At 44.4% G+C, this 24442-nt stretch overlaps 1 protein-coding gene across 16 annotated transcripts in view; it reads right to left on the minus strand.

Annotated features, from left to right (window-relative positions):
- Window positions 1-24442, minus strand: part of snx14 (sorting nexin 14) — a 278601-nt gene that overhangs the window by 245136 nt on the left and 9023 nt on the right. For 13 of the 16 annotated variants that reach the window (XR_015077589.1, XR_015077591.1, XR_015077590.1 and 10 more), the window contains 6 exons: window positions 19070-19190; window positions 16966-17042; window positions 15019-15097; window positions 14058-14101; window positions 6506-6593; window positions 6191-6275 (listed from right to left, as the gene is read on the minus strand). Coding sequence is in view for 13 of the 16 variants with exons in the window: in XM_085982067.1 (XP_085838193.1) it covers window positions 6191-6275; window positions 6506-6593; window positions 14058-14101; window positions 15019-15097; window positions 16966-17042; window positions 19070-19190 (494 nt within the window). In the remaining 3 variants the exon portion in view is untranslated. The remainder of the gene's footprint in view (window positions 1-6190; window positions 6276-6505; window positions 6594-14057; window positions 14102-15018; window positions 15098-16965; window positions 17043-19069; window positions 19191-24442) is intronic. The other 3 variants (XM_085982062.1, XM_085982074.1, XM_085982071.1) reach the window with 1 other exon arrangement.

Genomic DNA, 24442 nt, shown 5'->3' on the forward strand with positions numbered 1-24442 from the left:
CTTTGTACTGACTCGAGAGCAAGTATGTCTTTTCTTAAGTATGGACACCAAAACTGTATGCAGTATTCCAGGTGCGGTCTCACCAATACCTTGTACAACTGAAGCAATACCTCCCTATTTTTATATTCTATCCCCCTAGCAATGAAAGCCAACATTCCATTGGCCTTCTTAATCACTTGCTGCACCTGCATACTAACCTTTTGAGTTTCGTGCACCAGGACCCCCAGATCCCTTTGTACTTCAGTACTTTCCAGTTTCTTGCCATTAAGATAATAACTTGCTCTACGATTTTTCCTGCCAAAGTGCATAACCTCACACTTTCCAGTATTGTATTCCATCTGCCAAATCTCTGCCCACTTACTTAGCCTATGTCCCCTTGCAGGTTTTTTATGTCCTCCTCACTCACTACTTTCCCTCCCATCTTAGTATCATCTGCAAACTTTGATATGTTACACTCGGTCCCCTCCTCCAAATCGTTAATATAGATTGTAAAGAGTTGGGGACCCAGCACTGACCCCGGTGGAACACCACTAGTTACTGATTGCCAGTCCGAGAATGAACCATTTATCCCAACTCTCTGCCTTCTGTTAGATAGCCAATCCTCTATCCATGCCAGAATATTACCCCCAATCCCGTGATTTTTTATCTTAAGCAATAATCTTTTGTGTGGCACCTTGTCAAATGCCTTTTGGAAGTCTAAATACACTATGTCCACTGGTTCCCCTTTATCCACCCTATATGTTACTTCCTCAAAGAACTCCAGCAAATTTGTCAAACATGACTTCCCCTTCATAAAACCATGCTGACTTTGTCCTATTAAATTATGATTATCCAAATGTCCTGTTACTGTCTCCTTAATAATGGACTCCAATATTTTACCTACCACAGATGTTAGGCTAACCGGTCTATAGTTTCCAGCCTTCTGTCTACTGCCTTTTTAAATAAGGGCGTTACATTAGCAGTTTTCCAGTCTGCCGGGACCTTTGCTGAGTCCAGGGAGTTTTGGAAAATTATTACTAATGCATCCACAATCCCTACCGCCACTTCCCTCAAGACCCTAGGATGTAAGCCATCAGGTCCAGGTGATTTATCCGCCTTGAGTCCCATTATTTTACCGAGTACCACTTCCTTAGTGATTTTGATCGTGTTTAGCTCCTCCCCCCCATAGCCCCCTGTTTGTCCAGTGTTGGGATATTCTTAGTGTCTTCTACTGTAAAGACTGATACAAAATATTCATTCAGTGTTTTTTGCCATCTCCATATTTCCCACCATTAATTTCCCGGTCTCATCCTCTAAGGTACCAACATTTACTTTAGCCACCCTTTTTCTTTTTATATAACTATAAAGACTCTTACTATCTGTTTTTATATTTTTTGCTAATTTACTTTCATAATCTATCTTCCCTTTCTTAATCAATCTTTTTGTTATTTTTTTGCTGTCTTTTAAAGTTTTCCCAATCCTCTATCCTCCCACTAGATTTGGCTACCTTTTATGCCCTTGTTTTTAGTCGAATACTATCCTTAATTTCTTTACTTAGCCACGGATGGCTGTCTTTTCTTTTACACCCTTTTCTTCTCAGTGGAATATATATTTTTTGGAAGTTGTAAAATAACTCCTTAAATGTACACCACTGATCATGTATCGTCTTACCCTTTAATCTATTTTCCCAATCCACTCTACTCAAATTTAGGGTATTAGAAAGAAATGCAGGAAGGGATAACTCTATATACCCGGTGAATCACTAATCCAAAGCCCAAAAAGGACCGGATCCGCAAAAATATCCATGGCAGCAGCCTTTGAGCATGGATATCACTGGAAAGCAAGGAAACATTTTGGGATACAACACTTGGGAACTCCAGCTGTTGCCGCAAAAAAGCTGTGGTTGAGCTGGGCTTGGCAGTAGGCTGTAGGTGGAGTGAAGGCGACTCTGCTCACAGCTAAGATAGAAGCAAAACTAACAATAACCAGCCCCAGGACAGTGACAGCGTAACACAAAGAATTCGACCCAACACAATCGTCGCTAAGCAAAAGGAAAAATATCTGTCATATTGGGCAGAAACAACAAAAACCCAAAGCAAACCCAATTGCTACTTGGCCCTAAACAGACAATACAATATGGCTGATTACCTGACCATGGTAAAGGATAGCAAACTGAGAAAAACTTTGACAGTGTACAGACTTAGTGAACATAACCTGGCGATCGAAAAAGGTAGACACAGACAGACCCGGCTACCAAGAGAGGACAGGATATGCTCTCACTGCAGTCAGGGAGTGGTGGAGACAGAGATGCACTTCCTCACAGCTTGTAGAAAATATCAGGGCATAAGGGAGAATTTCTACCCAAAATTCACAAAAATATGCCCGGATTTCAGAAATTTGAATGACGACCAAAAACTCCCATACCTACTAGGGGAAGAGAGAAATTGTATAACACTAGCGGCACACTATGTTACAGCTTGCCATAAACAGAGGGACAACCACTAAATATAAGAAAAGAGTATATATAAATTATATGAAAGTATATTTATACACTCAGGGATATATCTGTTTATACACTGTATGGATAGATCTGTATTTTTGTAAACAAACATGAATGTTTTTCGATGCTTTGGCAACATAAGATGTAACTTGTCATGCCAATAAAGTGATTTGAATTGAATTGAATTGAATTGGATGCTGGAAATCTAAACTAAAAACAGAAAATGCTGGGAACACTCAGGCAAGAGGCAGCATCTGTGGAAAGAGAAAGAGCTAGCATTTTAGGTCAATGACCTTTCAGCAGAATGGATTGTTCCAAGTCATCAACCTGAATCCACAGTGCTTTGCTGCCTGATCTGCTTAGTGTTCCCAGCAATTTGTTTGTATTTCTAGTTGTTCTTTAAACAACTCTAGTAGCTATTTTATCTGCTCCCTAAAAATAGTATTCCTAACAGAGTGTAGTTGTGATAACTGCTGCTGTAGCTCCTATGGAAGGAACACTAAACTCAGATGTGCTAGTCCGTAGAGCATGGATCTCCCTGTTGAGTCCTGGACGTGGACCAATATTTCCTGCTTTAGCACTGCAGTCTGCATTTGGTCTTCGATCAAAGGCAGTGACGAACTTCTGAAAATGCTCCAATCGGCTTGGAGCTGTGCAGCACTCCAGTCAACAAACCCTGCCCAATCAGCTTTGTGCCATACCATCCTAACCTGAATACAGCAGCTTTGATGGCAGGACTTTTAATTATTTTTGATCATTCTATAGAGTTATCCCTTCCTGCATTTCTTTCTAATACCCTAAATTTGAGAGATAAGTGTGCATTGTTTTTGAGCTCCAGCAAGTCCAAAGCTCCTGTTCACACACTATCTTTGGTGGCAGAACAAATAAACGTTCATCTAACATAAACACCCTGAATTCTGCACTCTCAAGGCAACCCAGCATAACAAAAACCTCAACCATCAGGGTTTGATGCAACTGATTTGCAGGTAGTGCAATAAATTGCCCGAGGATTCCCCTCTGAAGTTTGTTGCAATCATGCAAGGACGTGCAGCTAGCGAAGCATGCACAAACAAAATACTAGCTGGCAGTGGAAGTACCTCACCAAGATCTGGCAATTTGGGGCTCTCCTGAAATCTGATTGATTCTGGATTTGGTAAAGAGAAACAGTATAAATGTTTGTAGGTATTGGTTTAGAACCTAAAGGCTAAACATAGGGCATACTGTGCTAATGTGTCCCCAACCCCAGGTTTTCACTGGATTGCTTCGGGCTGCATTCCTTTGGACCCCAGTTACAAAAGGTCAGGGCCGGTATGTGTAAATTATCACCATCGAATCCCTAGAATAGACTCTGCAGGGTCCAGCTTGGTCACAGACTTTACAGTTGTACATCAGGTCCTCTCACAGGTTAGAAAATCCACCAACACAGAGACAAAAATCTTCCTGACCAAAAGCAAATGACTAGGCTCACTCAGCTGGCGAATTTTCCACAAGTGTCTCAGGGTATTTTGTTTCTACCATTTTGTCACAAATTTCAAAGAAAGACACCCCTACCACCAGAGCTACCTTTCAATGCAGCGGACATTTTCACTGGCTTCGTGGGGGCTACAAGTGCATCGTGAAGCTAGCGAGTTTAGAAGATTTCTCTCAGTCTGTAAGGTTTCTGTATATGTTGACTTGCCAGCGCTTTATTTCTGTTGCTGTACGTTAATACAAATGAGTAAAAGCACGGTTTGGACAGCTATCACTCTCTTTTGAAACTTGGTGCAAGTATGCCAATATTTGCCGGGGAACCCCACCCCTTCCAAACCACTACAATACCAGACGGGAATCATAATATAATGAAAAACTAAACAAGGCACGGGCAAATCAAGGATCAGTTGGTTCAGCAGCACTGAACTGGACTTCCCAAAGTCTGGTGCAGTTTCATCATTCGGTCTAAATGATGTAATTCTCGGTGGTGGTGAGGTAGGTTTTGTCATTTATAAAAGCAAGTCCGACCATCGACTAAACGCTGCTTCGTAGTACGGGATCAGTGCTGCATGGTTAAACAAATCACACTGTAGCATTATAGGAAGGAGCGCCTTCACCACTTTTAATTATTAAATGTACGCAGCTTCCTGACTGTTATAATGCTGCTGGTTCAATAATACTGCCACTTGAACTTCGCCAGTGAGGACAACAGAATAGACAATGAACCAGATCAGTACATTTCTGCACCAGTCAATCACAGGAATACTGCTATACCTGAGAATAAGTTATAAGGTTTCAGCCTTAAAAACAGCTAAAAGAGCTGAAATATCTGTAAACGTACAATGGCCTACATTACAGAGAACAGCCCACCATTAACACTGAAGATCAGCAAACTAACAGGCTTAAATTTGAAATGTTTAAATGCATTTTATATGCACGTAAGTATTTAGCTGTCTAAGGACATTTCCTTTAAGTGTCAGCCAGTGGCTCAGTGGGTAGCACCCTCACCTCCGAGAAGGTTGTGGGTTTAAGTTCCACTCCAGAGACTTGAGCACAAAATCTAGGCTGACACACCAGTGTAGTGCTGAGGGAGCGCTGCACTGCCGGAGGTGCCGTTGTTCAGATGAGACGTTAAACTGAGGCCTTGTCTGCCCTCACAGAAGGACATAAAAGATCCCATGGCACTATTTAAAGAGCAAGGGAGTTCTCTCCAATATCCTGGCCAATGTTTATCCCTCAATCAACGTCAGTAAAATAACATTATCTGGTTATCATCGCATTGCTATTTGTGGGATCTTGCTGTGTGCAAATTGGCTGCCCTGTTTCCTACATTACAACAGTGACTACATTTCAAAAGCAATTATTTTTTTACAGCATTCTAAGTGATTTCTAAATATTTCCCTTATCTGACCTGCTACTGTGGAGTGCTGGACCTTAAAAAAACACGAGATAGGAGAACTGGGTGGTGAAGTGGGTCAGATTGGCTGTCCTTGGGTTCAATTTCAGCCTATAGTGTTTGAATGAAGGTCTCCTTTCTCTGTCAAGTCATATGCTAAGTGAGTTATGGCTGATTTTAATTCAGTCCTACAGCACAAAACTGTACCCAACTCAGCACTAAAGTGGCAAGCTCAGTTAGAAATGCCCCAGGATGACTGGGGTCGGAAATGGAAGTGCTGCATTAATGCAGTAAGAGGTTCGGAAGCTGGGGCTGAGGCAGATGGTTGGGGTGGAGAGGAGCAAGTTCGAACTATGCTATACCCCACCTAGTGCTTGATACTGACAATGGTGCTTGACATGGAAAGTACTCCATTTTTCAACATTAACATCATTCACCTCAAGGAACACACAAATTAGTAATAAAGCTATATCCATACAATGTACTTTTAGGCCCATCACCTGACAGATATGGACAGACAGAATTATCTCTGCAATTATATCCTAAGATTACAACCATCCACTCAACTCAGGAATTGGATCACAGAGTGCAAAGCATCACAGATATACTGCATTGGTGAAAAGACCAATTTGTCCATCTTTTACAACTAAAAATAGTTAAGGGGCAGAAATTGATTAAATACTAAAAGTAACAGCTAACAACTATTTTATTCATGTGATACACCTTTCATATTTCCATTCTGGGGCATAAATGTTCCTCTGCTCATTTTAGGGTCTTACATGGATTTGCAAACCCTGTATTTTTCTTGGAGAAGAATTTTTGAGACATAGATGCACTTCCAATACCTTTTTGCCTTGCTTTTGATATGACTTCAATGTGCTTCACTGCTGCTTTTAACAATTTCCGGTTTACAAGGACTGGAATATCAACCTAATAAAAAGAAAAAGAACAAATTAAATAGCTTATACAACTTATAAACTTCACATTCTAGTCAGAACTTTCTGCAAAAATCAAATAGACTTCTCACACTGCTTGGGAGACTTCATATTCGTTAAAGGCACTATATAAATGCAAGTTGTTGTTGCTGTTATGGACCTTGCTCCTTCACAAACTTCTCAGTGAATAAAGTCATCTCCATAGTTACGAATTTTGCTTCTTACCTTCTGAGCTCTACGGACCAAAACAGCCGCAAAGAAGTGTAAAGTTACTCTGAGTTCATCAATAAAGGCTTCGTCGTCAGTCAAATCCCTGCAAAATCAGGAAAAGGGTTCCTTTAACACAAATGTTCAAATACATTGAAAGGTTTAAGCTAAGCACTGGATCCATAGATGTTCAGACAAACATTACATTAAGTTTAGTAAATATGGGGTAGGAAAGGAGCTACAGATCTAACAGGGTTTCATACATCTTTTATATATATACTGTAGGTGCATAAAAATGTCAGATTTTTGATAAATCAGAGGGCGTCATTGTAATCTTTGACAAAAAAATATTGGTGTTGCATTCTGTCCCACTAAATCAACTGTGGTGTGCAGAGCAGCGACTCTCCAAATAACTGGCATGACTCACTCGTGCAAAGGCCAACGAACGTCTGCACTTTTATTTCCTCTGTAGGACAAATTTGCCATTCTTGGCTAAGTGATTTGGACAAGAGACAGACGAGTGTCAGAGAACGGTTTCCTGCAGCGTGTGCACACAGTGCCTTGTAGACCGAGCAGAACCTTGAAACTCCCAAAGTTGGGTACCTTTACACTGTCACTGATGCCTTTCAATGTTGGACTGCTGGTTAGAGGCAATGTGGGAGATGTTATTTAATGAAGATGGATGGCAAACAGAAAGGCAGGGTGGGAGATATCAAGAATAGCAGGCTGTGCTCAGCCCAGTGTTTCCATTCATGTCAGCAGAGTGGAATGGCATGATGTCATACAAGGACATCGATATACAGGAAACAAATTGAGCAGCTTGTGTTTTTGGGCAAACGGTTTTTCATATGCCACACATGAAACATTGGTTTCTCTGCTATTACCAATGCAGGTTTCCAACAAGTGTTACTTTGTAAAGATTTTTACAAAACTAATTAAATCACTAAAATTGTCAGATTTTCTCAATTTAGAAAAACCACTGCTTCCGAGCTATTTCTGCATCTCTGAAAGCTGAATTATTAATCCTCTTCACTGCCCTTTATGCCTCTCACTGCATTACAGCATTATATTACGTCAGATGTGTGGTGACCGGAATACAGTAACGAGCTGAGAGAAAGACAGCGATTGCGATTAGTAATAATAGAAAACGTTGGAAACACTCAGCAGGCTAGGCAACATCCGTGGAGAGAGAAACAGAGTTAACGTTTCAGGTCTGGATCCCTTCATCAGAACTGGAAAAAGCTGGAGATGTAACAGGTATTAAGCAGGTGCAAAGACAGGGAGGGGGGGGGGGGTGGGAGGGGAGGAAGTAATTGAAGGGACATACTGTGCTTAGGTAAGAGGCAGGAAAGATAAAATGTTGCAAATGGGAATGGCAAAATCATACAGCATGAAAAATGGGGGCAGGGGTTATAGTTTGTAATTGTTGAACTCAATGTTGAGGCCGGAAGGCTGTAAAATGCCTAATCGAAAGATGAGGTGCTGTTCCTCGAGCTTACGTTGAGCTTCATTGGAACAATCTAAGAGGCCAAGGACAGAGGGATCAGAGTGGGAGTGAGGCAGAGAATTAAAGTGACAGGCGACCAGAGGCTCACGGTCACGCTTACGGACTGAACGGAGGGGTTCCGCAAAGCGGTCGCCCAATCTGCGTTTGGTCTCCCCAATGTAGAGGAGACCGCACTGTGAGCAACGAATACAGTATACTAGACTGCAAATACATGTAGTAAATCACTGTTTCACCTGGAAGGGGTATTTGGGGCCAGTTGTGGATATTTGAAATGGCTAAACTATTTTGTGTAGGATTCTCAAAATTCCCACATTTCCCAAGTTATTAATAAGGGACCCTGAAGGGCAAGTTATTCAAGAAAGGAACCCTGAAGGAAATGGCTTTTGGACTTTATGGCAAAAACTGCAAGGTTAAAGCAGGACCCTGCAAACAGCATGTCAAGTTCAAAAGCTTAAAACTTGACATGCCTGGGCCTGCAGGCTTGTTATTTTGAAACCAGACAACTGGATGAGACAGAATACGCATTCTTCCCTTTAAACAAATCAATTCAGGAAAATACTTAATCTTGCACAAACTTAAAGCCCATCAAAACTCTGCATAAATAATCGCTTACAGTTCAAACTAGCTACCAAGCCAGGAAGACACCGATTAACCTTATGCATGACAAACACCCAAGACATTAAAAGCCATTTAGCAACGAGACAACCGCCCCAAAACCAGTTAATGTGAATGGCTATAATCACCTTAACGAGCCCGCCAAAAATCAGACAAAGAACTAACCCTGAATTGGCACGCAGATAACAAACTCAAAAATAGTATAATTGTAGGCCCACCGGTGACCAAAAAACGCCAGCTATCGACACGACACCAGAGGGGGCTAGGTGAAGCCAACAGGAAGGCTCACGCAACATCACAGCGAGGGGGCACGGTGGGGCAGGCTCGACCGAAGACGACTAGGCCGCAACCGCAGCCTTACACGAGGACCGACCACGAGCACCGCGGTAACAAGAGGGCCGGGTAAGCCATACCTTCAGATCATTACCACTACACAGGTAACGATCTAGGCCACCGCGACCGAGCCGACACCGAAGACCGCCAACCGAACCCCAGCCGCAACAAAACTCGACGACCAGACCACCAGCGGAAGAACAAAAACCCGAAGTTTTCCACTCTACAAGCTGAAGTACCCAACAAAGACTTTATTCTCCCTATTTCTGACTAAGAAGAGGGGACTTACCAGACAAATCCACAACCGCGCCCAAACCGCATCAGCGGACTCCACCCAACTGAAGAACCTTCGCAGATTCTAAGACTAGTACCACGTGGAGACGGCAGGCCCCAAAGGACACAAAGAGCAAACCCCAAAAACGCAACTGGCTTAACTGACAGGATTCGAACGGTCAAGAAACCCCTATTGGCGAGCATGATCCCTGGCTCCTTTTAGCACAATTTAGTTAGATATTGGGGGTGGGACAAGGCTAGGGGGATTATTAATGTGATTTTTCCCTCGTTGTGCCTGTGTTCCCCATTCCTAATTAAGTGTACTCTTGAATGCCTGTAACCATTCCAGTAATCTAAGTGTAATTTCAATGTTATAATTTTATTGTGACGAATAAAACACAGTTTTCTTGCACCAAACCAGTTGTCTACTCCAATTTTGTATCGCAGCCTGTACCCAAGTCCGGAGTCTAGAACCTAAAGGGTGTGGGAGCGATTCGAACTGCTCAAAACAGTCAGAGGCAAAGCTGACTCCACACACCACCCCCTACTTTTGCTATACAGGAAACTCTTTGGTATCCGGCACCGACGGGACCGGGATGGTGCCGGTTGATTAAAAATTCCGGATGACAGAGAGGGTTATCTACCAAGACTATTTTTAACAAACAAAAATTTAAAAAAATCAAGAAATGTGCAGTATACAGTAATTGGGTACTCACCTACAGAATGTTGTGTTAAGTGGATGGTGGAAGCTGCTTGATTAAGTACAGTACTGCCAGTTGAGGGTAATCCATAACTCTTTAATTACTTAACAGTAAAACAAAACTTATACAGTAAACAGAAAAATGGCGGATCGGAAGAGACTACCAGCAGCGCGGGAGAGTCAGAATTCTGTTATTGAGGTGTTCGGACTTCCGACAGCGCCAAGAAGCCAAGCAGTGGCAGTTTGGAGAACTACCCCCACCGACTAACTCTGCCACCGCGGGAGACTTGGACTCGGCAACATTTCCGGTTATTGAGGTGTTGTTTTCGGAGTATGAATTTTGCCGGTTAATAGAGAATTCCGGATATTTAGGTGCCGTTTAAACGAGAGTTTCCTGTAAAATGATAAGTGTGAGGCACATTTTTAAAAGTTCCTAACCTCTGGGGAGCAGGTAGTGACAGGCGAGAAGGGATGAGGGAAAATAGCGGCCGCTTGGTCTATCGTATTTGGTGACACAAACGAGCATGGACCCCGCCCCTAGCCCATGTCTCAGAGTTTCCTCCCCCACCCCCCATTGAAAATAAAAGATGGCCTCCCTCGATGGCTGTTTGTAGCAAATTAGTAGGGAAAATAGCCAAGAATGAGATCAAGTAAAATAGCATTTGTGCATATCTGTGCCTATTTCATATTTGCCTCTATAGAATGTCGTACAACAACGAAAAATAAAATCACACTCTAAACAGAGGGAGGGCTGCATTGCCAAACATGATAGCCTTTAGATACATTATAAAAGAAAGACTTGCAGTTATACAGCACCTTTCATGACCACCGGACGTCCCAGAGCGCTTTACAGCCAATGAAGTACTTTTTGAAGTGTAGTCACTGTTGCAATTTGAGAAACTCGGCAGCCAATTTGCACACAGCAAGCTCCCACAAACAGCAACGTGATAATGACCAGATAATCTGTTGCAGTGATGTTGATTGAGGGATAAATATTGGCCAGGACACCAGGGATAACTCCCCTGCTCTTTGAAATAGTGCCTTGGGATCTTTTACGTCCACCTGAATGAGCAGACGGGGTCTCGGTTTAACATCTCATCCGACAGTGCAGCACTCCCTCAGCACTGCAATGGAGTGTCAGCCCAAATTTTTGTGCTCAATTATACTGAGGTCCCATCTGCCTGTTCCGTTAGACGTTGAAGATCTCGACACAATTTGAAGACCCGGGTGTTCTCCGATTGTTCCCGCCAGTTTTCCTCCTTCAACCAATACCAGGCAAACAATCTGATTAATTGGTCATTCAACTCATTGCTGATTGTGTGATGTGTTTGCCTACATAACATTCACAGCACTCCAAAAATGGGCAGTACTCCTCTGAACTTCCCTCTCTTGTTCCTTTGGAGTTTTAAATATAGCTCTTGCATGCTCTTCCGCCTTCTCCCATCCTCATTCTTTTTCAAGCCCCTCATTTCTGTCTTTCCTTCTTTCCTCTTAGTCTTCAAACTTTAAAAAAAATCACAGTTGCTGTCACCTGATCACCATTTCCCGATTGACATCATCCACTCTTTATACTGTTCGATAGTATGGGCCTCAGCCATTCACAAAATTTAGGATTATGGGGCAATACAGTAGAACATACTTCCCCAATTGCTGCTTAAAATTATAGCAACCCTAAAGTAGAAGACTAGGATATAGATATATATAATGCCTAAAGAATTAAAACACCTTTTAAAAAAAAACTCTAAATTTGGGTGGCTTGCAACCAAATAAGCATATCCCAACTGGGTATCACAGCTTGATAGAAGACATTAATATACTTGCAGAATGGGCTTGTAATTGGCAAATGAATTTTAATATAGATAAATGTGAGGTGGTGCAATTTGGTAGGAAGAATAAGGAGGCCACATACGCCTAGGAAAATAAGAGTCCAAATGGGATAGAGGAGCAAAGGGATCTCAAACCTTAGTAAGACCACACCTGAAGCACGGTGTACAGATCTGGTCTCCATATGATAAAAATGATACCGAGGCACTGGAGAAGGGGCACAAAAGATTTACTAGGATGACACCGGAACTGAGAGGTTATACCTATCAGGATAGATTGAACCGGCTGGGGCTCCTTTCTCTAGAAAAGGGAAGGCTGAGGAATGACATGATAGAGACCTTTAAGATAATGAAAGGGGTTAGAAACATAAAAATTAGGAGCAGGAATAGGCCAAACGGCCCCTCGAGCCTGCTCCGCCATTCAATAAGATCATGACTGATCCTCAACCTCAATTCCATTTTCCCGCCTGATCCCCATATCCTTTGATTCCCCTAGAGTCCAAAAATCTATCGATCTCGGCCTTGAATATACTCAACGACTCAGCATCCACAGCCCTTTGGGGTAGAGAATTACAGAGTTTCACAACCCTCAGTGAAAAAATTCCTCCTCATCTCAGTCTTAAATAGCTGACCCCTTATCCTGAGATTACGCCACCTAGTTCTAGACTCTCCAGCCGGGGAAACAAGCTCTCAGCATCTACCCTGTCAAGCCCTCTCAGAATCTTATCTCTTTCAATGAGATCACCTCTCCTTCATAACTCCAGAGAGTATAGTTTGATAGGGTAGACATGGAGAAGATGTTTCCACTTGTGAGGGAGACCAAAACTAGGGGCCATAGTCACCAATAAACCCAATAGGGAATTCAGGAGAAACTTCTTTACCCAGAGTGGTTAGAATGTGGAACTCGTTACCGGAAGTAGTAGAAGCGAATAGCAGAGATGCATTTAAACAGGGGCTAGATAAACACGAGGGAGAAAGGAATAGGTTATGCTGATAGAGTTAGATGAAGAGGGGTGGGAGGAGGCTCGTGTGGAGCATAAACACCGGCATAGACCTGTAGGGCCGAATGGCCTGTTTCAGTGCTAGACATTCTATGTAATTTGGCATAAGCTGGCCTCCATTTGTGATGCAGCGAACCCAAAGCAACACATCATTGTATGTTAGCATCTGAGGGAAGTTAGGAGCTCAGAGAGTCACAGCACACTGCACATAAACAAAAGCAAGTGCTCTAACAAGGCTAAACTGCACTGCATGATTAGTGTGTGTCTGGGCTACAGTTCAACTGGTTAGTTTCTCGAAAAGACTCCAGTCTTCTCTGCTCCATTCCACCCACCCCCCAACCTCCAACATAACAGCTGTACTCCTGGTGTCCAGATGAAGAACAGCCTACTTGTGTGAGGCACCAAAGGCAGTTGATACCCACAGACACATAACCCCAGCCAGGGCCAGCACCTTCAGGAGAGGTGGGGCAAAAAAATGGGGGAAGGAAATAGGGGAAGGGGGAAAAGCCTGGTTGTTTTGCTCAGTTCTTCTTGACTGCATGAATTTCTCATTCTAAAAACCCAATCTGAGTACAGTAGCTTGATACCTACGTGCTTTTAACTGTTCTACAGTAGTTTTAAGGATCAATTCTCCACTCGAATCACGTTGAGATCAGGTCACTTGAAAAAGCTGAGTTGGTTCTCACTGGAGACCGCCTACTCTAGTTTACTAATAGTATAGATAGATTTCTCCCCGTCAAACACCTCAATAAGCCAAACTAACAGACACACCTACATCAATGATATGTACTTCTCCCCGGTCTTATTCCGATCAATCTGTAATGAAGGTAACAGTTACAGTGGAGATCATGGAGCCGGTATCTACACACTCACCCAGTCAACTGTTCCTTTCAAAGCCATTAACCAATTTTCCCATTTCTGCAATTATCAGAGATCATTTCATTGCTAATCCTTAACTGTCACTGAAGTGAACCTTCCTCACTGAATCCCTGAACACGTTAGCTTCTTAGAGTTAGTGAGTAATGTTAAAAACTCCTACATTTCCAAAAATGGACTATAAATAAATCAGATAAATCAATAAAGTAAAACCATGACAGGAATTATAAACATGTACCAACCACTCAAACAAGTAAATTAATGTATTTTAGGGCCAAGGAAGTTTCAGAACTGTATTTTTGAATCATAAAATGATATGTAGGTGCTTTAAACTTACCAAAATTGCTTAGGAGAATAACTTTTTAATCTGAGTTAACTGCTTTAAAATATGTTTATTATCTCATTTGAAAATCCGGCATAATAAAATGAACCCACATCTTACCTATACCAAGGGTGTACAAAGTTTTCAATCACCAACTCCAGGATCTGCAGAAGGCAAAGTTCTATAGTTAGAGCAAAACCCAATTTTGTTTAAACATACATTTCCTTTAGAAGTTCTTGAAATAGTTTTGAGAATAATGTGTGCAGAATGCCTGATTGCAGGCCTGAATAGCCTCATGTTAAAAGTACTGCCACGGTAGCACTGTTTGGAGAACTTGTCAGAGGGATCTTCATTCAAACTTCTAGCTCGCTGAATGGATAATATTAACACAAGAACATAAGAATTAGGAGCAGGAGTCGGCCATACAGCCCCTCGAGCCTGCTCCGCCATCCAATAAGATCATGATGATCTTCAACCGCAACTCCACTTTCCCGCCCAATCCCCATAATCCCTTGATTCCCCTGGAGTCCAAAAATCTATCGAATTCAGCCTTGAATATACTCAATGACTGAACCGCCACAGCCCTTTGGGGTAGAGAATTCCAAAGATTCACAACCCTCTGAGTGAGGAAATTTCTCATCTCAGTCTTAAAAGGCCTACCCTTAGCCTGAGACTATGCCCACTAGTTCGAGACTCTCCAGCTACGGGAAACAATCTCTCAGCATCTTACCCTGTCAATCCCCCTCAGAATCTTTTGAATATTGAAAATATTGAATAGTTAGAGAAAAACAAAGTTGACCTATATATTGGCATTTGATAGTTGCTTTCGTACTGATGTCATCATGAATAGCCAGCCCGCTGCATGGGTTCTGCATGCTTCAAATAGCATCAAATTCATGACACAGGGAAATGCTCACATTATGTAGAGTAACAAACGTTTGCAAAGGAAAGTTTAATGCTGAATCATTAACAAAATCAACATGACGACTGGGTTTTCATAAAAAATTATCTAAGAAGCCCAAACCATTTCAAATAAACACAAAACATGTGACTCCTGCTAAGGAGTGATAAGATAACTTACTTCAGAGAGAGATGCATCCACCTTTGAACTAATCGTCAAACCAAGCCAAGGCTGGTAGTTTTCCAACAGTAGTGTGGCCCTGACAACAGATAATATACACGTTTGAAAGGAACACCTTACCCGCAAACCCTCTGCAGCTTTTTATTTAAAGGGGGTGCAGAAGGTGAGAGGAATGAGAGAGGAGAGAAAATAACTCCCACTGATAACTCCACTTGAGACTGGATTTTGATACATGGAAAATCAAACGTGAATCCAGCATAACAAAACATGCTCACTGTTTAAACTCGAACAAGCATGCTCCCTTCATCCACATCCTACAGAAAATCTCACAGCGCACAACAAACATTCTGAAAGCAACCACAACAACACCCCCAGAAATGGAGTCTAAATTTATTAAAATGATTCCTGCACTCACAGCTACTGAACCACATTTTGCTTTGTCACCTCACATTATCATCTACGAAAGCAACCGGTGCTGTCTCACTTTAATCTGCCCTCAGTCCACCTCATTGTGATTACTCTTTGCAGACCTAGTTCAAGCTGCAAATGGTATGTTGGCCTTCATAGCGAGAGGATTCGAGTACAGGAGCAAGGATGTCTTGCTGCAGTTGTACAGGGCTTTGGTGAGACCACATCTGGAGTATTGTGTGCAGTTTTGGTTGCCTTATCTGAGGAAGGATGTTCTTGCCATGGAGGGAGTGCAGCGAAGATTCACCAGACTGATACCTGGGATGGCAGGAATGACGTATGAAGAGAGATTGGGTCGATTAGGCTTGTATTCACTAGAGTTTAGAAGAATGAGAGGGGAACTCATTGAAACTTATAAAATTCTAACAGGACTAGACAGACTAGATGCAGGAAGGATGTTCCTGATGGCGGGGAGTCCAGAACTAAGGGTCACAGTCTAAAGATAAGGGGTAAGCCATTTAGGACTGAGATGAGCAGGAATTTCTTCATCCAGAGTGGTGAACCTGTGGAATTCTCTACCACAGAAGACAGCTGAGGCCAATTCATTAAATATATTCAAGAAGGAGTTAGATATATTTCTTAAGGCTAAGGGGATCAAGGGATATGGGGAGAAAGCAGGGACAGGGTACTGAATATGGATGATCAGCCATGATCTCATTGAATGGCAGAGCAGGCTCGAGGGGCTGACTGGCCTGCTCCTGCTCCTGTCTTCTATGTTTCTATGATACATGGTTTATAGTCAGGCAGAGCAAATATAAAGTGTTCGATTTTCAGTAGGGTGCACCTACCAGATGAGTTTTGCAGTCAACTGGTTCCCAACAAATACGCTGTATGAACTACTCTGTAATGGTGCATCAATACTTTACATCAATCTGGATCATTTCTGTACTTAACACAGTGAACTGCAGCAATTGACGTGTAAAAAAAATGGGATGAGCAGTTTAATAGTTCATACCTCAAGGCTTCACTGTTAGATGGCAACCATGTTCTAAATATAGTGATACCCTACATAATATGAATTCACACTCTACTCAAGATGAATTTACACTACTGAGGTATAGGATTTACTCAACCAATCTTTGTAAACGTGACTGACTCAAGAAAAAATTTGCACAGTTATAGGGAAGAGCAGTGGAGTGCGACTAACTGGATGTGCCTGCATAGGCACAATGGGCTGAATGGCCTCCTTCTGTGCTGTATGACTCTATGTTCCTCCTAACACAACTAGTAAATCTTTCAGGTTTTATAAAGGCAGAGAAGATAGTTTTGCATTACTAATGAAACTACAGAAGCACCATCACTCCCTTTCCCTTGTTACTGCATGGACAAATCAATGCATAATCATGGTGCGTAGTTCAAACTTGCACACACTGGCCTCGAATGTTAAGCTTCAATGATCTCAATGCACTTTAGTTTAGCACTGTGTCCTCAGGTATGCTTTTCCTCAGGTAAAGTATTCTTCTGTACTGATGAACTTACTTATGTCGTTTACATTTGACTTTCCCACAGACGGCACAGCTATGACCTTGGGGAAACAGTTCTTGATGTTCCACCTGCTGTTGATGATAAAAACAAAATTAGTGGTACACTTTCAGAGTTTGCTACAGAATGGCAGAAGCATTATTATATATATGTACAGCATCTGTCCTGTTAGTTAAATATTAAGGTGCAACTGGAAACCAACAGGACCATAACACAAGAAGTTTAGCTCATTACCACCTCGCACCATAAGAATCCTGCTTTAGCTCACAACTTTATATTTCCAGATTGATCTACAAAGAAAAGATGTTCTTATTTGAAACCGGACAAGGAATAGTTCCAGAAGAAGCTCTCAATCAGAATGAAGAATGAGATGGTATTTCAATGGTTGTGGGGGTGGGTAAAAGAGACTGCATGGTGTAGTGGATCAGGTACTTCGCTACCACCTCGAGGACCTGGGTCCATATCCAGCCTAGACTGATGGGATCAAAGTTTCCTGTGTGCTCGGTGCAAGGGCCCTTGGTGAAACAAGCATAGGCAGCCTCAACCCGGTTCAGCGCCACTGGCAATCTCACTCCGAGAGGCTGGTGTGAAATAGAAAAATATCAAACTGCTGCAGTGGGGAATCTTCGAATGAGGCTGAAGTAAAGCAAAATACTGCAACAGTGGGAGCCTTATCTGCATCTAACGATGCTGCCCTGGACTTGAGCATGCTTGATGTGGACAATGGCCGCCTGAAAAGAAAAGTGCACCAACCTCCCTCAAAAATAAGCGCACGATTCAGAGGGAAAAAACCCAAAAACAAGACATTTCTGGCCGCATAAATAGTAACCAATCCACAGTAGAACTCTTTCCAATTTTTAAAAAATGATATCCCCTTCTCATGAGTAAGAATGAGCAATCACGTGCTGAGTGTTAGATAGCAGACCTCCAGCTTCACCTCCGTATGGTTTACTCTCTCATTTTCTTTCTCCACCTTCTCCTGAAGGCAGTGATTCTTGCTGAGGTACCACCTGGTTTTTATGGGAGCCATTTTTCTCCCATCTCCTAAAGGCACTGACTCTTTGGATGAAACAGTACTTTGCCCAAGTGGTCATTCTTCAGGTGCAACCCTTGACTGAATCTTAGCGGGGGGGGGGGGGGGGGGGGCACATCACAATCAGGCGAATTCGAATCCTGACCCAACCTTGAGACGCATATCCAACAGCTGCTGCTGGATAATGATCTGGAGTAAAAAGCCCTGGTTCATTTTACCCTCCCTAACCTAGACACACTGATGCTAATAACCCAGAGGTGATAAGCTAATTCAGCACAAGTGTGAGACCTTTGTGATTTGTAGGCCTCAGCAGCATATTGAAGAAGCTAGCAGCACCTGCAGGGGAACCTTATTGCTGGCCTTTATTACTCAGTAGCATTGTTGGTGTAATTGTTGTATCATCTGTGCCTTAAAAACAAAAAACATATTTTGCAGTGATCATCAGTTTGTACTCCAAACCATAGTTTAGGTGACTTAACGAAGCAAAATGTAATTCACCCTTGCTAATCAATGTCCTTTCCATCCCAAGTTAAATGATCATCTTAATCAGTCCCCAATATTCAGAAGGAATGCCAACTTGAGAAAGGTACTAAAGGGCAGACTCTGCCCTAGCCATCAAACAGTGCCTTCGAATGGGACACGGAGAAAAGTCTAGGGCGGGGGACTCTGCGAATTGTAATTTTTTCTGGGCCGCTTGAAGAAAGGCATTTAAAAGAAAATATATATATTTGTGGTGTGCGAGGCCATCAGTATGGGCAAACATCACTGTACCTCACCCAGGTTGTGTGAATTTCAGTGACAGAACATGAGAAACAGTCTTCAAATGTTACAAGGAAATTATATGAATACATTATAGATAACACTGACACTAACTGGGAAATAATATGGTAACTATATTATATATTAAACAGACCGGGAAATGAAAATGGAGACTTTATTATATATTACACTGATAACTGGAAAAAGAAAGTGAATTATATATTTACCAATATTAACTGGGAAATGATAGTGAGTTATATAAAATGTTCTGACAAAAAGTGGGAACTGATATTAAAGATACAGAATTACCTTTGGTTTTCGCTCGATGGTGAAGAGAATATTGGGCAGAAGCGAGGCAGGTCCAAGTGAACAGTAGAAAGTGACAACTCCAGCAAGGAATGACCAGAAGATCATAAGAATATGCAGATACCTTTAGATAAAGCAGAGTGGCGTCATGGTAATCACTTGCTTGCATCTAAGTTGCAAAGTAAAGTTTATATCAGTATGGCTGCAACTTAATAATTACCGAGTTCAAAATAAAACTCAAAATAGTTTGATTTTATACTTTAGCCTATACAGTTACAAACTCTGTCCTTAACAAAAATACTCAAAGCACATACAGTATTAAACTAAGAGTTAACCCCCTCCCACCCGCCCCCAGTCCAATTTTAAAATATAAAACACTTCACTGTCTCAGAAACACACTGGCAAGACATTCTGTGGACTTATAATAAATGGACATTACATTTGGTGAACGGACTTTCGTGGCTGTTGTACAAAAGTCAATTTAAAACACAGGTTTTCAAAGTGGCAAACTGTATTTCTTAACTCACAAGGTTATCTCTGTTGCTATGTGCTCACAAAACATATTTTACTACAATTACAGCATTATTTTCCTTTTGGAAGTTATGGAAAGCCTGGCTGATTTTTCAGCCCTTCACTAATCAATTAAAGCACTCAACTGAGATGAGCTAATTTGGTACAGGCCAGGAACGGAACCAGGGAACCCCCCTTGTCTTTACAGCTCAGTGTTACATACCACGGCTCTAGAATATTTCGGTGTCTTTTAAATCATTCAAATCAGACTCTTTCCGAAGCCGATTCTTCGAAGTGTGACAAATTTTAACAAAGTGTATTTTTAACAGGAGAACTTAAACGAACAGGACACCTGAAGTAACTACTTGAGGCTTTAGCTGGGGGACTACAGCGGATATGGTTACCCACCACCCCTTGACATTCAACAGCATTACCATCACCGAATCCCCTACCATCAACATCTTGGGGGGTCACCATTGACCAAAAACTTAACTGGACCAGCCACATAAATACTGTGGCAACAAGAGCAGGTCAGAGGCTAGGTATTCTGCGGCGAGTGTCTCACCTCCTGACTCCCCAAAGCCTTTGCACCATCTACAAGGCACAAGTAAGGAGTCTGATGGAATACTCTCCACTTGCCTGGATGAGTACAGCTCCAACAATGCTCAAGAAGCTCGACACCATCCAGAACAAAGCAGCCCGCTTGATTGGCACCCCATCACCTTAAACATTCACCCCCTCCACCACCGGCGCACCATGGCTGCAGTGTGTACCATCTACAAGATGCACATGAACAACTCGCCAAGACTTCTTCGGCAGCACCTCCCAAATCCGCAACCTCTTCCACCTAGAAGGACAAGGGCAGCAGGCGCATGAGAACACCACCACCTACAAGTTCCCCTCCAAGTCGCACACCATCCCGACTTGGAAATATATCGCCGATCCTTCATTGTCGCTGGGTCAAAATCCTGCAACTCCCTCCCTAACAGCACTGTGGGAGTACCTTTACCACACGGACTGCAGCGGTTCAAGAAGGCGGCTCACCACCACCTTCTCCAGGGCAATTAGGGATGGGCAATAAATGCTGGCCTTGCCAGCGACGTCCACATCCCATAAAAATGAATTTAATTTTTAATTTTTTTTAATTGGATTGTGGCCCTTGAACAAAGGTTAGTGAATACCCTGGTCTAGCAGGTCAGCAGCGCAGCTTCCAGGGTTATACTGAAACAAGATCACAGTTCAGGCAGTCTCTGAACCAGGGCAAGAGCATCATGCTCACCACTGACCTGGCAGGCTCCCATTTGAACCCACCCTAAAGGTTAACTAAGCACACAGACAATTTCAATACTCATGTATAAAGTCTAGAAATGGGATCATTATTTAGGAGTTAAATGTAAGGGGAGACTCATCTTATACACAAGTCACTGCAGTGGATGGTGTTGAGGATCAGTCTGGGGAAGCACACTTGTCTGCTCCTAGCCCAGTCCCAATCTCCTGTCACCCCAGCTGGTCTCCAGGGAACAGGGGATATGATCTGAATACATGGCGAGAGCGCCACATGCAGACACCACCGAACACAGACACAGCCGAGGAATGGGAGACAGTGAATTTCATTATGCTGATATCTCATATGGAAGTTTGAACTTAGCAAAGCATCCTGTAAGTGAGGAAGTGATGCAGAGTTAGGTAACTTCTGAAACATATCGCATTATTAAAGGGAGGGAACTGACAGCTTGGAACCTGAGTTAGACTAGTAGAGCAGGAGTTGGAGAAACTTTGAGAGCAGATGGAAATTTGGACCAAGTAAAGGGTCATATAGCCCATAAGAAGCAATTTTTGTGTGGTTCTTGAGATTTGTTACAAAGTGGTCAACTATTTTCAGTTCTGTTGTCTGCTGCAGTTTGAAACATAGCAGATAGGAGCAGGAGTAGGCCATTCGGCCCCTCGAGCCTGTTCCGCCATTTAATGAGATCGTGGCTGATCATCCAAATTCAGTACCCTGTCCCTGCTTTCTCCCCATACCACTTGATCCCTTTAGCCTTAAGAAATATATCTAACTCCTCCTTGAATTTATTTAATAAGTTGGCCTCAACTGCCTTCTGTGGTAGAGAATTCCACAGGTTCACCACTCTCTGGGTGAAGAATTTTTTTTTATTCATTGATGGGATGTGGGCATCGCTGGCTAGGCCTGCATTTAGTGCCCATCCCTAATTGCCCTTGAGAAGATGGTGGTGAGCCGCCTTCTTGAACCGCTGCAGTCCATATGGTGTAGGTACACCCACAATGCTGTTAGGAAGGGAGTTCCAGGATTTTGGCCCAGCGACAGTGAAGGAACGGCGATACAGGTCCAAGTCAGGATGGTGTGTGGCTTGGAGGGGAACTTGTAGGTGGTGATGTTCCCATGCGTCTGCTGCCCTTGTCCTTCTAAGTGGTAGAGGTCGCGGGTTTGGAAGATGCTGTTGAAGGAGCTTTGGCGAGTTGCTGCAGTGCATCTTGTAGATGGTACACACTGCAGCCACAGTGCACCGGTGGTGGAGGGAGTGAATGTTGAAGGTGGTGGATGGAGTGCCAATCAAGCGGGCTGCTTTATCCTGAACTAGCTAAAGGGCCCGGTGGTGCCGAGGGATTTTTGAGAGCATGTTGTTGTTGGAAGAGAGAGAGAGAGCGCGCGACTGGGGGGAAAGGGAAAAGAGAGCGCGACTGGGGGGGAGGGGAGGGGTGGGGGAAGGAGGGGGGGAGCCAGCAGACCCTCTCCCCTCTGCCGGCGATGGCTCCGCTGAGCTCCGTGTCGCCCCACGCACTGACATGCCGAGCGCAGCGCCCCGGTGAGCCCGAGCACCGCCCTCCCGAGGCCGGGCCTGAGGCGGCTTGAGACGGCCGATTGCAGCTGGCCGGGCCCGGTTGCCTTGGTAACCCTTCTCCCCTCTCCGCCTCCCGATCTCCGGGACCGGGCCTGAGCGGCTTGAGACAGCCGATTGCGGCTGGCGAGCCCGGTTCCCGGGGTAACCCTCTCCGCTCCTCCTCCCCTCCCGAGCCCCGCACCCCCCGCTAACCTGCTCGCTTCCCTCTGGCCACGCTCTGTGTGGCGGTGCGCGTGCGCCGTGCAGCGCGAATGAAGCGCGAGGAGCTTGCAGTGAGCCCAGCCAGCCTTTACCAAGATGGCTGGCCGCTGGTTCGGAATCTGGCCCAGCGGGATGGCCGGTGCGTAGCTCAGGCGTGGCTGGGCAACAGACGCCCAGGCTTCGAGGCCTGCCTGCAAAAACGGTTGAAAGGTAGGAAAATTATAGAGGTTAGAAAAAAGATTTACAAATGAATTAACTTATTTAAAACAATTTGTGTTTTAAAAGCAACTTTTTTTTTGGTGGAAATGTAGATTTGAAAAGAAAGACGCAGAAAGCGGGAAAAAGAAATGAAAAGTTTGGAATCAAGATGGCGGCGACTAACCTCGGTTCAGAACGATAAGGCCCGCCCACACACGCACCGATTGGTCGACCATCAGGTCACCGAAGCGTAGAATTGGTCAATCGTCCCGTCACTCGACTCTAGGAGGGCCCGCCCCCGCCACGCATCGATTGGTCGACCGTCGGGTCGCTCGACCGTACGATTGGTCAACCTCGACATCACTCAATGCTAATGAGCAGATAATGAGCGGAATTTTGAATGTTTTTTTGGATACCGCGGGCGCAATTTTTGTCTCACCGAAACGTAAATACGCTTACGACCGTTCTGGAATCGTAAGCTTTCTTTTGATGTAACACATGTGTAGGTACGCTCTATAACTTGAGAGTGTATAGCCAGACAGACAGACAGACGGAATGACAGACAGAAGAACCGCTTTAGCTGGAGTGCCCGGCGGTGCCGAGGCTTTTTCAAGGGCATGTTGTTGTTGGAAGAGAGAGAGCGACTGGGGGGGAAGAGAGAGAGCGACTGGGGGGGAAGAGAGAGAGCGACTGGGGGGGGAAGAGAGAGAGCGACTGGGGGGGAAGAGAGAGAGCGACTGGGGGGGGAAGAGAGAGAGCGACTGGGGGGGAAGAGAGAGAGCGACTGGGGGGGAAGAGAGAGAGCGACTGGGGGGGAAGAGAGAGAGCGACTGGGGGGGGGAAGAGAGAGAGCGACTGGGGGGGAAGAGAGAGAGCGACTGGGGGGGAAGAGAGAGAGCGACTGGGGGGGAAGAGAGAGAGCGACTGGGGGGGGGGGAAGAGAGAGAGCGACTGGGGGGGAAGAGAGAGAGCGACTGGGGGGGAAGAGAGAGAGCGACTGGGGGGGAAGAGAGAGAGCGACTGGGGGGAAGAGAGAGAGCGACTGGGGGGGAAGAGAGAGAGCGACTGGGGGGGAAGAGAGAGAGCGACTGGGGGGGGAAGAGAGAGAGCGACTGGGGGGGAAGAGAGAGAGCGACTGGGGGGGAAGAGAGAGAGCGACTGGGGGGGAAGAGAGAGAGCGACTGGGGGGGAAGAGAGAGAGCGACTGGGGGGGAAGAGAGAGAGCGACTGGGGGGGAAGAGAGAGAGCGACTGGGGGGGAAGAGAGAGAGCGACTGGGGGGGAAGAGAGAGAGCGACTGGGGGGAAGAGAGAGAGCGACTGGGGGGGAAGAGAGAGAGCGACTGGGGGGGAAGAGAGAGAGCGACTGGGGGGGAAGAGAGAGAGCGACTGGGGGGGAAGAGAGAGAGCGACTGGGGGGGAAGAGAGAGAGCGACTGGGGGGGAAGAGAGAGAGCGACTGGGGGGGAAGAGAGAGAGCGACTGGGGGGGAAGAGAGAGAGCGACTGGGGGGGGAAGAGAGAGAGCGACTGGGGGGGAAGAGAGAGAGCGACTGGGGGGGAAGAGAGAGAGCGACTGGGGGGGGAAGAGAGAGAGCGACTGGGGGGGA

The sequence above is a fragment of the Somniosus microcephalus genome, chromosome 3 (genome assembly GCF_052327205.1).
Source record: "Somniosus microcephalus isolate GS21.2 chromosome 3, FLI_Smic_1.0, whole genome shotgun sequence".
Lineage (NCBI taxonomy): Eukaryota > Metazoa > Chordata > Chondrichthyes > Squaliformes > Somniosidae > Somniosus > Somniosus microcephalus.